Source organism: Lissotriton vulgaris, chromosome 10 (genome assembly GCF_964263255.1).
Source record: "Lissotriton vulgaris chromosome 10, aLisVul1.2, whole genome shotgun sequence".
NCBI lineage: Eukaryota > Metazoa > Chordata > Amphibia > Caudata > Salamandridae > Lissotriton > Lissotriton vulgaris.
In genome coordinates, this window is record NC_141698.1 from 395,879,202 (window position 1) to 395,891,705 (window position 12,504).

The window sequence follows — 12,504 nt, forward strand, 5'->3', positions numbered from 1 at the left end:
AGCCAGGGCTGTCCATTATCACCCATTTTATTTGCTTTATTCATAGAACCCATGGCCCAATAGATTTGTTCACATAAAGCTATTCATCTCCCCTACCTAGAGCTGCCAAAATAGGTTTATGGCAAGACTATGTTGCATTGTATCTATCTCCAGACAGGGAGACATTAAGACAGCACTGCAAGCGATTCGGAGATACATGAGGCTGGGGGATATCAAATCAATAAATCCAAGACTGAATCATCACTCTTGTTTAATACTACAACTGAAGTGCTACCCATGGACATCAGAGTTCATTATAATTCACATCCCAAAATATATTTGGATATTTTATTTGGATTTCATTTCAGATACCTACAGCTTATATTTCGTCCTGCTACTATCAAAAACTCATTCTCTTGTAGCCATTTGGAAACCTCTTTCTATCTCTGTGATGGGTTGGAAATCATTCATAAAAAGGTCAACTCTATCACTCATATTATTTCTTTTTAGAAATGTCCTTCGCAAGTTGGAGGCAGGTTTTTTTAACAATATGAAGAGCATCCTGACGTCATTTATATGGGGAAATAAATCTCATAGAACCCACCTAAAGATATTACAACTGCCTTATTCTGGGGGAGGTTTGTCTATGCAATATACTCTACTTGAGGCAACGTATGGCTAGTTTGGGAAGGTATGTCAAATATGACAAATCTTCTGGTAATCTTAGACGCATGGGCTTTTTTGGGAGAGTCATATCTCCCTGTCAGCTTCAATCCGCAAATTCCCATGCTCTTAGTACCCCTCGCAGCATGCCTTTGTATATGTTTTTTATTTTTCACCTCAGCCCAATTGATAATCATGCAGGTGCACTAAATGCCTTCTGCAAACTGTAATTAAATCCACTGTGAGGCTGTGTGGCCTGGAGTCGCACATGAAGTGGGCCCCTTCTTTTCTAAGAATGATTTCTAAGAGTGCTAACTCTTCAGTATGTTGAGAAGAAATGACAGCAGTGGCAGCAATGGACTTTAAAAGGAAAAGGTCAGTTCACCTTTCCACTTCAGTAGGAGAATTGCCTAAGAATTTCTCCTGATTTAAAAGGTGTTTAAACCAGGCCATGTCATCATGATCAGCATTTGTAGAGCGCCTGGTTACACCAAAAGTGTGTCCCAGCGCTAAAGCAGATTCTCAGAATGACACGAGATAGGTAGGTGTGCCATAGCTATCATGTTTCTAGGTCTATTCTAATTTACCGGTGGGAAAAAGCTGTGTTCCATATGGGACATGGATAGTCTGCATGTGTGATGCAGAGCGAGCATGGAGTATGTATGTGGTGCTTTACTCTAGTCATTTATTTAATCCATTTTGGGCATCCTCTATGAGGAGTGAACAGTAAAATGACTGCAAAGGGAGAGGGAAACCTAACTAACACCTAAAGCTAAATGTACACGTACATGTGACTGAAATGCTCATAGGGAAGCTATTCAGGACAAGGTACATTTAGCTTTACCGAATAAATACTCTGGTCACAAGCATTCACCAACATCTTTGTATAGAGTGTTTTGCTCTAAGGCATAGCTTGGTTAGCAAGATTGGGGGTTGTAAGCTTCAGATTTCTCAACAATCACACTAGCATATCTTGATAAGATACATTATAGGAAGCAGGACATGAAGGGGGCTTTCAAGTCAGTGGAAAGAGTGAAGAGTGCAGATTGTTAGGTGTACTTAAAACACAATAATTTTAAAACTAACCAAGTTTTAAGGCAGGGACTAGAGAGAAAGTGTGTATTGTGTGTGTGTTGAGGTGAGTGTGTCAATGTAAAATCCCAGGGTGAAATACATCAGAATCCTCACCATCCCTGATTGAACTATTTACTGCAGAATACATGTTTTAGGGGGGTGTGAGACCCCAAATACCCGTGCTGAAGCTACGTCCCTGATTTTTCTATTCCTAATGTGCAACATTTTTTATCTTTGTGAAGCGATTAAAGTTAATGTTTCCTGCTTCAAGTGAAAGCACTGTCTGTACCTCCATTTAACAACAACTATGACCACTCTTTCTCAAGATCAAGTGCTAAAACGGCTACATGGTGCTCATGTTTAACCCCAATAGTTGGAAGCCCCCATGACAGGAGAGGTAACAAACCCCAATGAAAACAACTGGAACCTAGTAGCCCCTCCTATTTGCAAAAGACCCTACACGTGCACCCATAGGTGTGTATGTGTATATATATATTCACAGAAAAACCATTGGTTTCAGGGGTGTTATAGTTAGCTGGACATTTCACTTGTACAAAACCATTGAAATTCCGCTGTTATAGTTAGTTCAGCTAACTATAGCTCTCGCGCCCGCAATGCACTACTGATGACGTTACATATTACATCACTCATGACATGGTCAGTGACATCACTCATGACATCACTGATGATATCTCAAATGACACCACTGATGACTTCATCCAGTGAATATGTGTCTTTCTGAAAATTAATTTTTTTTTATATATGTATATCTCAAGGTCGATGGAAGAATAAATGGGCAAATAAGTGCCTAAATGGATGGGGTTTTTTGTAAAATTGATTGTATAACTGACTGATTAAGTGTATCTTAGTCAATACATGGGTTAGCGAGTAATGTTTAAATATGTAAATATCTAGATCAGTCTCTCACTTTGTGTATAAATGGCTGCATGTGTTGGTGAGTAGCTACATGAGTGTCTATATGGGTTATTAGTTGGTTTTTGGAGTATCAGTATGAGTGTTTAAGTGTCTGTATGGTTCGGTGGGAGGTATTACTTAGTGCATAGATGCATAAATGAGTGACTCGCTGTTTGCATGTGTTGAAGACAGCATGTGTGCAGGACTGTATGGGTGGATGAGTGTGTTTATGGGTATGTTAGTAAGGGAATGACTGTCTCAATAGTGTCTTTATGAGTAACTACATATGTTTTAAACTAGTATATGTGAGTATTGGTGTATATAAGTGAGTATATGGGAGAGTGAGAGATTGGAAGAGTACCTGTATAAATAAATATGTGTTTCTATAAGTGATTGTTTAAGAGAGTAAGTATGTGTACGTTTCTGTAGAAGTAAGTGTAGTGGTGTGTGTATAACTGTATATGCAAGTAAATGGATGTTTGATTCTTTATTAGCATGAGTGATTATGTGTGTGAGTAACTCTATGAATAAGTGGCAGGATGTATAGGTGTATGAGTACATATGATGAGTGAGTACATGTATGAGTGACTATATAGGACTGTTGGTGAAGGAGTGGATGTTTATGTAAATCTTGGAAATACTGAATAGGTTGCTGTAACTGGTATTGGTATGCCATTTTTTTGAAAACTTTAGTTTCTATTTTTGAATGTGTGTATCAAAGGTTATATTAGGTTGAGAGGTCTGCCACTCTATCACAAGGATGATGTCATCAGTGATGTCATCAGTGATGTCATTTGAGATGTCATGAGTGATGTCACTGACCATGTCATGAGTGATGTAATATGTGACGTCATCAGCAGTGCATTACAGGCGTGTGAGTTATAGTTAGCTGAACAAACTATAACGGTGAAATTTCAATGGTTTTGTACGAGTGAAATGTCCAGCTAACTATAACACCCCTAAAACCTATGTTTTTTTTGTGAATTTCTAAGGCTTTTTAAATGCTAATTCCTAACTATAAAGTGCCTGAAACTTATAGCTCTTTCAGTGAATTTCAAAAGGTTTTTTAAATGCTAATTTCTAACTTTAACGTAACTGAAACCTCTGGTTTTTTAGTGAATTTCAAAGCTTTTTTAAATGCTAGTTTCTAACTATGCCTACGGAGTTAGGACATGTGAAGAAAGAAGGAAAGTGCAGGAAGAAGGAAAACGTGCAGAAAGAACAAACAGAGGAGAAGAAAGAGGCTTTGTTGCAAAATCATCCTGTACCCTCTACTTTTTCAGATGGGTACTGATGGTAACTGACTAACTAACCAGTCCTAGAGTTAAAAGACACTTAGAATACAGTTAAAACACCTACATACACTAGGGAACACTATGCATTGGGGTACCCCTGTTATTAGCATGACCTCCTCTGTAAGCCCCTAGTATATAATAGGGCAGGGGGGACTAAAACTACCTCTTAAAATGCACCACAGGTCGCGTTTTCACACTCGTGAAGGGAGGGGGGCTAAGCTGATATGTGTAAACACGCCCAGTGCCCGTTTTAAGGTTGGAGATTAACTTTCCTTGAGTCCTGAGCGTCCCTAGGAGCAAATTAGCCCACTAGTTACGTCCAGTAAGCACCATTGCAGAGAGGTGTAAAAAGGGGCACGGGCTGCACCACCTCTCTGCAAGGCACGGCCGTGGCGCTTACTGGAAGCACCAAGTGGGCTAGTTTGCCCCCAGGATCCCTCAGGATTGAAGGGGAATTATTTCCCCAACTTAAAACGTGCCACAGGGCGTGTTTGCACATGTCACCCTGGGCCCGCCCCCTCGCTTCACTGTTGAGAGATTAAGTCCCCTTGAATCCAAAGGATCCCTGGGGTCAGAGTAGCCCACTAGGTACCTTCAGTAAGCACCACAGCACTGCGCTCCAGAGAGGTTTAAAAAGGGGCATGGCCTCTGAACACCTGTCTGCAAAGCAGCTCCCTGGCGCATACTGGAGATACCTGGTGGGCTAGTTTGCCCTCAGGCATGGACATATTAAATAATATTTTTGTTTTTGGAGGGGGCTGCTTGCCCCCCTCCTTAAGCCATTTATGGCCCCGGGGACCCGATTCCCCAGGCCGGCCTTTGTTCTTTTTTTATATATATTTTTCTTAATTTTGGGGAGGGGGCCACGTGGCCCCCCTCCTGGGCCACTTGTAGCCCCGGGGACACCATCCCCCGGGGCTGGCCCTCTCCGTTGGGGTCCCCGGGGCTACAAGTGGTTACAAGTGGTTGCTTATACATGTGGAAAAGCAATTTGATTTGAATTTTGAAAGAGAGAGAAGGCTTTCCTGCTTTATCTTTCAAAATTCAAACCAAGTTTGCTATGGCAGGGCAGGAGCTGCAAGGCTCCCGCCCTGCCATAGCAAACTACAGTGTCCCAGGGGTGGGCACCCAGGAACACTGCAGGAGCCGGCCCCGGGGGTTGGCGGTCCCCAGGGCCATGACAAGGCTCCAGGAGGGGGCCGCGCAGCCCACCTCCCACAATATACAAAGCCCCAGGGGTGGTGGTCACTGGGGCTGGGGAGTCCGTCACGGACCCCCCAATTTAAATATTTAGAGCCCCGGTGAGGTGGTGGTCCTAGGGGCGTGTGGGAGGGGCTTGAGCTCCTCAAACAGGGTTTTTTTTAAAGCCTGGGGGGTGGCGACCCCATGGCTGCGGGGGGCAGTGTGCCCCCCGCAATCAAAAGTAAGTCGGGTCCCCCCACCATTACATTAACAAGCCCTGGGGTGGCAGTCCCCGGGGCAGCGGGGGGCGCGTGCCCCCCACAACGATTAATGCTTTGCCCCAGGGGGTGGTGGTCCCTGGGGCAGTCTGGGGTATTGGGGCCCACCACACTGTTTTTTAATCATGCCCCCAGGACTTGCCCCATCAGTTCTACAGAGGCACAGGATGGCTGGCAACACTTCCTGGTTTGGAGTTTTGACAGCCCATTAGAATACAGCTTGTCATCAGGAGGGTGCGAGGATCCTGCCCGGCCATAGATATATAAGTGATTTTACTTTTGATTGTCGCTGCCACTACTGAACAGATTTACACCATCTACCAAAAAGGCACAACTCTGAACCAAGGGTTACCTTTTTGCCAAATTTGGTGTAATTCCATTCAGCAGTTCGGGTTGTAGCTGCAGCTAAAGGTTCCTATAGGAAAATTGCATGAGGAAAACACGTTTTGGGACCCCCCTTTTTTCTAAGCCCCGCTTGACGAATCACCGTGAATTTTTTAGGATAACAGCGTACCGGAGTGGGCCATATGTTTTGAACATTTCGCGAAGATTTGTCAATTGGCGCCAAAGTTATTGGGAATAGAATGTTGTGGATATATATATATATATTTCAAGAATCCCTGTGGGAGAGGCACACAAACTAAGAAAGACTAATGTGATTATTTACTAATTGCCTGCTAGTCACGTAGTATTTTTTTTCTTTTGTTTTGCAATATTCAATGTCCATGCATGGTAGGGCTTTCACGTTTAAAAAGTAGTTCTCAGGCAAATGGACTTAACAACTTAGGGGCAGATTAGAAGGCTTTCTGACCCACATCCTTGGTTTAAAGTCTGACTGCCTAATTAATTACAAAGAAGGCGGTCAGAGATTACACCAGCCTGTCATTTTATCTGAGGCCGTTGGCCAGTCAGTGGCCACTCATAAAAACTTTAGGAGGGCGTTTACGCCATTTGGACAAGATTTCCATGTCAGGCTTTTCAACATGGTAATCCTGTCGGAAAGCAACTTAGGGGGCATATAGCAGGGCCCCTTTTTCTCAGTGGCCTAGGGTTGGTGGCCTGGGGGCACCTATGGTGCCTCCCTGTAAAATCCCTGCACCATGTGTAGGGCACCGTTAGGTGCTTGTCACATGGTGCAAGGATTCACAGAAACTCCCATTTCTCAATGGGAGCTTGTGCTGTGGCCGGTATCCAACTGCAGCACAAGTTCCCATAGAGAAATGGGAGTTTGCAACCCCACCATGTGCAGTTGCATCGTAATAGGGGGTGCCGAACCGCCAACCTATGGTTGGTCGGTAATCACACTGACATCGTAATAGGCGAATAAATGTCATCACTAAATTTTAAAGCCACAAGAGGACAAAAGAGTGAATGTTTAAAAAAAATCAACAAATGGAAAATAAAAACAAACTGATGTACGCAAAAAAACAAAGCAAACACCAAAGCACAAAAACGAGTTTGCAAAAAAAATGAATGGTAGCACGTAAAAAAATTCCACTATAATTTGGACTAATGATTTAGAAAGTTTATGAGCCTTAATTATGACATGCCTTCTTTGTGAAAAAAGCAAAAGAAAAACGCCAAGGTTTGGGGAAAATGCAAGTATACTCAAGCCTGTAAAGAAATGGACACAAGAGAGTACTGCATAGCTCCACAAATATCAAGTAACAATAATAATCAATGAAAGACTAGAACATAGACAGCAAATATGCATATATCATAGATGGAAACTTACGCCAAACATTTGTCTGAGATCTGGATCCCGAAATCTGAAAGGGATATTTGATACATGCAACCTCTTAGGCTGCGTCTTGTCTGTGTTTTCAGAGGACTGTGTCTGCTGCTGACCATCAGTCTGTGCTGCATCATCTGTCTGCTGTAGGAAAAATGAAACAGACAAATTATTAATTTAACCCTATATTCAATATGTTTTTATGACAAAAATATACTTATGTCCATTAACTTGATATATGGTCTGAGTTCAAATTTGAGGGATAATGTGGCATTTAGATTTCAACATGCCCAGCACAGAGCAAGCAATAGTGGAACATGAATTCCCAACCTACACTTCACTAAAAAATTCCTCCATCTGATTACTGGACTTAGCCACTGGGCTAAGTTTGTGCAATATAAGAACAGTTTCATTCATTCATTTATTCAGGTGAAATTTTAAGAGTGGTTGTGAAATTCCCTAAATTAGCAAATTTCACATTATGCAACATTTGTGAAATTTCCTTAGATTTCATTTTTCAATATTCTATGAACTTTTTATCTAAGGAAAAATGCTTCACTTTGAAAAAGTCTTGAGGGTAAGACATTTTCTGCTCAAAGCAGTGTCCTCTCTGCAGCGAACCAATTTTTTTAATGCAAATTATTCCCTCGCTTGAAATTATCACTCACAAAACCGGGAAACAATAGTCTGAGTAACTTTCCAGAAAAGTCCTGAAACTTTCTTGAAAGAAGTAGGTTATTTTGTTCAGCTCTACTCACTATCCAGCATGTCCCATGAGGGACTATATGTCCCACATGGAGGTAGCAATAATATTTGCTTACATAGTTATTACTCGATATAGTTATTCGCCTTACACATGTGTAGTATGATTTATTGTATATGTCATCAATTGTTTTGTTCAAGTTCATCCCCAACCGCCTGGCCTGAACTGTGTGTGTAAATGTCTTTATTTTTTTCTGCACTAATGTTATTTCTTCCAAGTGTGTTTAAAGTAATGTCATGCTTTTTGTAGAGTGCTTCTGCACTTAGGGCCACATGCATCAAGCTGTTTAGGAATCGCAAACGGTGCGATTCTGTAAAATCGGCCGTTTGCGATTCCTAAATACCTTTTTAGTATGCATCAAGCATTTTGGGAAAAATCGCTATTTTTAGCGAATTCCAAAAATGCGATTGCTCTTAAGGAATCGCAAATTTTCGATTCCTTAAAAGCAATGCATGATTAATTTTAACATTGCGAATTCGCATTTAGGGGGGCAAATTACCACACGGGTGAACCTCGTGGTAATTTGCGAAAAATGTTTAAAATGCTCAAATTAGCATTTTAAACACTGTCATGTTACAGACACACATGTCCTTAGGACATGTGTGTGTGAAACATCCATTTAAAAATACATTTCAGGGGTGCAGGGAGGGGTCCTTTGGACCCCCCCCCCTGTACCCATGGAATGCATTAACATTTTGCGAATTCCAATTTGCGAATTCGCAATTCCCATTGATTCATAGGACTCAATGGGAATTGCGAATTCGCAAATTGGAATTCGCATAATATTTGCGATTTGGTAAAAAATTTGAATTTTACCAAATCGCAAAAATTATGCGATTAAATTGATGCATCCCGTTTTGCGATTCCTTATTTGCGATTCCCTATTTTTCGCAAATAAGGAATCGCAAAACCTTACATTGATGCATGTGGCCCATAATTCTTGACCTGTGTAAAGCTCTGAATTTCCCATTAGTCTGTGCTAGATAAATATCCCCTTGAAAAGAATTACATTTAAAATCATCAATCAGCTGCAAATATTCATCTGATTGGTCTCCAAATACGGTGCTTTCATAGTGTTTTCTTTTCTTTGTTAGTCTTTATTCGATATTTTCCGTTTGAAGCTTTGTGTCCATACCACTGTTGGCTGGGAAATTGTCCTTGCCAACATTGTTTTACATAGATTTGTGTTTGTCCACTATCTCCCACTACTGTTTTTATTTATTATCTCATTGATAATGCTGCCTCTTGTTTCGAATATTTGCATTGAAAATACTCCCATTTCTTATGAAGCTGTCCTTCCTTACGCAGTAATATTAATAATATTCAAAAATGGCTCCAACATTCATGCCGCACTAAAGCAACTCTTCCCTGTCACTCCAACCTTACCAAGCTTTGGCTCACATTTAGTGGACATTTTGTTAGCTATGACCAAAAAGTACAGAAATAAGAGCAACGGACTCCTGAATGAATCACTCGAAAACAATGAAGTGAAAGTTCTGACATATGAAGTAATTGAGCATCTGCTATGGCACTTGCCACTACTTCCAACACACTCTATTCATGGGTATGCATTCATTGTAATCTTCTATCAATAGACATACACTCATTCCCACCCAGGGTCAAATGATCCATACTTCTCTCGTGTCTTAATCTTAAAAACATGATCGTCTGTGAGTACCAAAGCCTAGTAACTCCCCCAATCTATAGTAGGCTACATCAACTAGCTACAAAACTGACTTGCGCTATTGCGCAAAGTCTTGACATCCTGTTCTACTTGCTTCATGGTAGCCAGATAACTGATTTCCGACTGTCTCCTGGTATGTGCAGTTTGGGTCATCATACTTTGTGTGACTTTTTGGTGCTAAATAGCCATGTTCCATTATGATTTATTTCTACATTGAAGCAGACATGAGGCCTTCTCGCAAACAAATCCTTGGGATAAAAACGGCCTGCTCATAAAATACTGATTCAAGACCCTGATAACTTTTCTAAAACACACTTGGCCCTTGAGGACCCAGTAAAATCGACTTCCACTATAACCCTGACTCACCTGATACGCGCGGTCACAAAAGCCTTTTATTTAATCGTCCCACTAATACTTTCATATTGGAAACACTACACCAGAAGGTCACTCACTTATTGTCTTAAGATCTCAACCTAATAAAACAAAAAGGAGGATCTACTGAAACTCATTGGAAGACGTTGCAGTCCTTGCATGACTATGTAATATGTCTGTCTGATTTCTGACCATGCAGGAATGCACAAAACTGAATATCAAGACAGATCAGATTTGCGCTCAAGCCAGAATTGCACATGGGTTTTTCTAAACCTCCACACATCAATCCCACATCATCCTTTTTACTGCTTGCCAGCAGTAACTGAAGTGAGATAAACCAACTTGCTCTGAATCCTTTTGTTTCTGAAAAATGAGACCAAGCAGGTCGATGTGGGCCATGTGTCTACAAAATAAGCACTGTCAACTGCATAGAATAGCATGGACTGGTCCTCTTATAAACCCTCTTCAACATATGCACACCCTCATTGATTGCTATATTGAATACATATAAAGATGGATACCATTGTTACTTGGAAGAGGCTAACATCTACCTCATGTTTGGCAATGGATGTGCAAATCACCATCAAGTGGCAAACTGCCTGGAATAAGTCCAAGAATGGATACAATGGTTGTTGGAAATCTGGTCTCTATTTGGGAGTGGTATGCACCCTGGCCAACCTGGGACCACCACTCTAGTATGGGTAAGGTAGATACAAAAAAGGACTAGCTGGGATGGGGTTGGTATGATATTATATTGTAATCATACTGGTGACTCAGTATTGTTTTGTCAGGGGGAGATGGCACCGGTTGGGTGTCTTTAGAAAGCCCTCACCCACCAACCTAGTTGGTGGCATGCTTCATCATCGGGCCCACCCAGTGACACCTAGCGTGTCCCGGGTGTGCTACGACGCCTGGCTACAGCGGAGCAGGTATGTCACTGTGTGTGCAGTGAAGTGTGTTAAGTAAGTGAGTATTAACACGGCTTGGCGGGGGTCCCAATACCCGAAGGGTAAGAATACTTTATTAAATGGGCCTCCGCCAGCGGTTAAAAATAAGGCAGTGGGACGTTGGAGGCGGGTTACGACCTCCTACGTCCTTTAATGTGTCAACATGTTTCAGCCAGTGCCTTATCTGTAATCTGGCTTTCTTCAGGACTGGTTCTGCGAAGGAGGCACAACAGGTCCCACGCCGGCTCTGACCAGCAATCCTGGTCAACCCCATGCCACTTCAATAACCTTGAAGTCTGACCTACCTAAAACTAGCGTGATCTTGAGAAGGGAATCCCCCCTCTCACAGTTAGATACACTTTAGGGCGTGTAGACACATAGCCTGCACTACACAACCCCTATTTTAACCACACACATTTTATCAGTCCTGAAGAAAGCCAGATTACAGATAAGGCACTGGCTGAAACATGTTGACACATTAAAGGACGTAGGAGGTCGTAACCCGCCTCCAACGTCCCACTGCCTTATTTTTAACCGCTGGCGGAGGCCCATTTAATAAAGTATTCTTACCCTTCGGGTATTGGGACCCCCGCCAAGCCGTTTTAATACTCACTTACTTAACACCCTTCACCGCACACACAGTGACATACCTGCTCCGCTGTAGCCAGGCGTCGTAGCACACCCGGGACACGCTAGGTGTCACTGGGTGGGCCCGATGATGAAGCATGCCACCAACTAGGTTGGTGGGTGAGGGCTTTCTAAAGACACCCAACCGGTGCCATCTCCCCCTGACAAAACAATACTGAGTCACCAGTATGATTACAATATAATATCATACCAACCCCATCCCAGCTAGTCCTTTTTTGATTAACTATACATATAAACCGGGGATCTGGACTAGCTATCTGGTCCTCTCACTCCCTCTTGATACACGCACCTAAGGTAGATACAAACCCTAAGTTAACCTGTCCTCGCCCTTTGGTAGCTTGGTTCAGATCAGTCAGGCTTAACCTAAGAGTCAATGTGTAAAGTATGTGTGAAACACTTAATACAGAACAACAGTGATGAAATCACCCCACACAAATAATCCACAGAAGGCTAGAAACATACAACTTATTTAATGAACAAAGCAAGACCAAAACAACATGAATACAGAAAGCAGAACCGGAGTTAGGAATTTTTAAAGAATATCTTGAATTATAGTACCTGGAGTCATAAAGCGCCAACAGGGATATCTGGTCGTGCTGGACAGGGCCAAATATGAAAAGTCAAGCTGACCATGATGGAGCAAGTGTCAGATATAGAAACCATGCATGGTTCCCTGAAAACAATTTCTTTCCTGAAATACATCAAGGGCAAGAGCACTATGCTTCGGTTCAGAGTCACACAGCCTGGTCTGCATCCTTGTCAACAACCTTACGATGAAGACGTTGTATCATCATTGAGACTCAAAGTTGGGTCCCATGTCATCATTGAACCCCTTACAATGAAGGCAATGAATCATCTTTGAGCAGCGATGCAACTGCTGTCCAGTCCTCGAAGTGGTGATGCGTCAACATCTAATGCAAATCGGTGGTTCCGACTGGCGAAAAGTAGGTGAAGCTTGGATTCTTGTAAAAC

At 42.2% G+C, this 12,504-nt stretch overlaps 1 protein-coding gene across 30 annotated transcripts in view; it reads right to left on the reverse strand.

Annotated features, from left to right (window-relative positions):
• The window catches only part of RBFOX1 (RNA binding fox-1 homolog 1), an 845,440-nt gene that overhangs the window by 380,107 nt on the left and 452,829 nt on the right, over positions 1-12,504 (reverse strand). For all 30 annotated transcript variants that reach the window (XR_015300686.1, XR_015300685.1, XM_086941201.1 and 27 more), the window contains exon 3: positions 7,122-7,262. Coding sequence is in view for 28 of the 30 variants with exons in the window: in XM_086941201.1 (XP_086797327.1) it covers positions 7,122-7,262 (141 nt within the window). In the remaining 2 variants the exon portion in view is untranslated. The remainder of the gene's footprint in view (positions 1-7,121; positions 7,263-12,504) is intronic.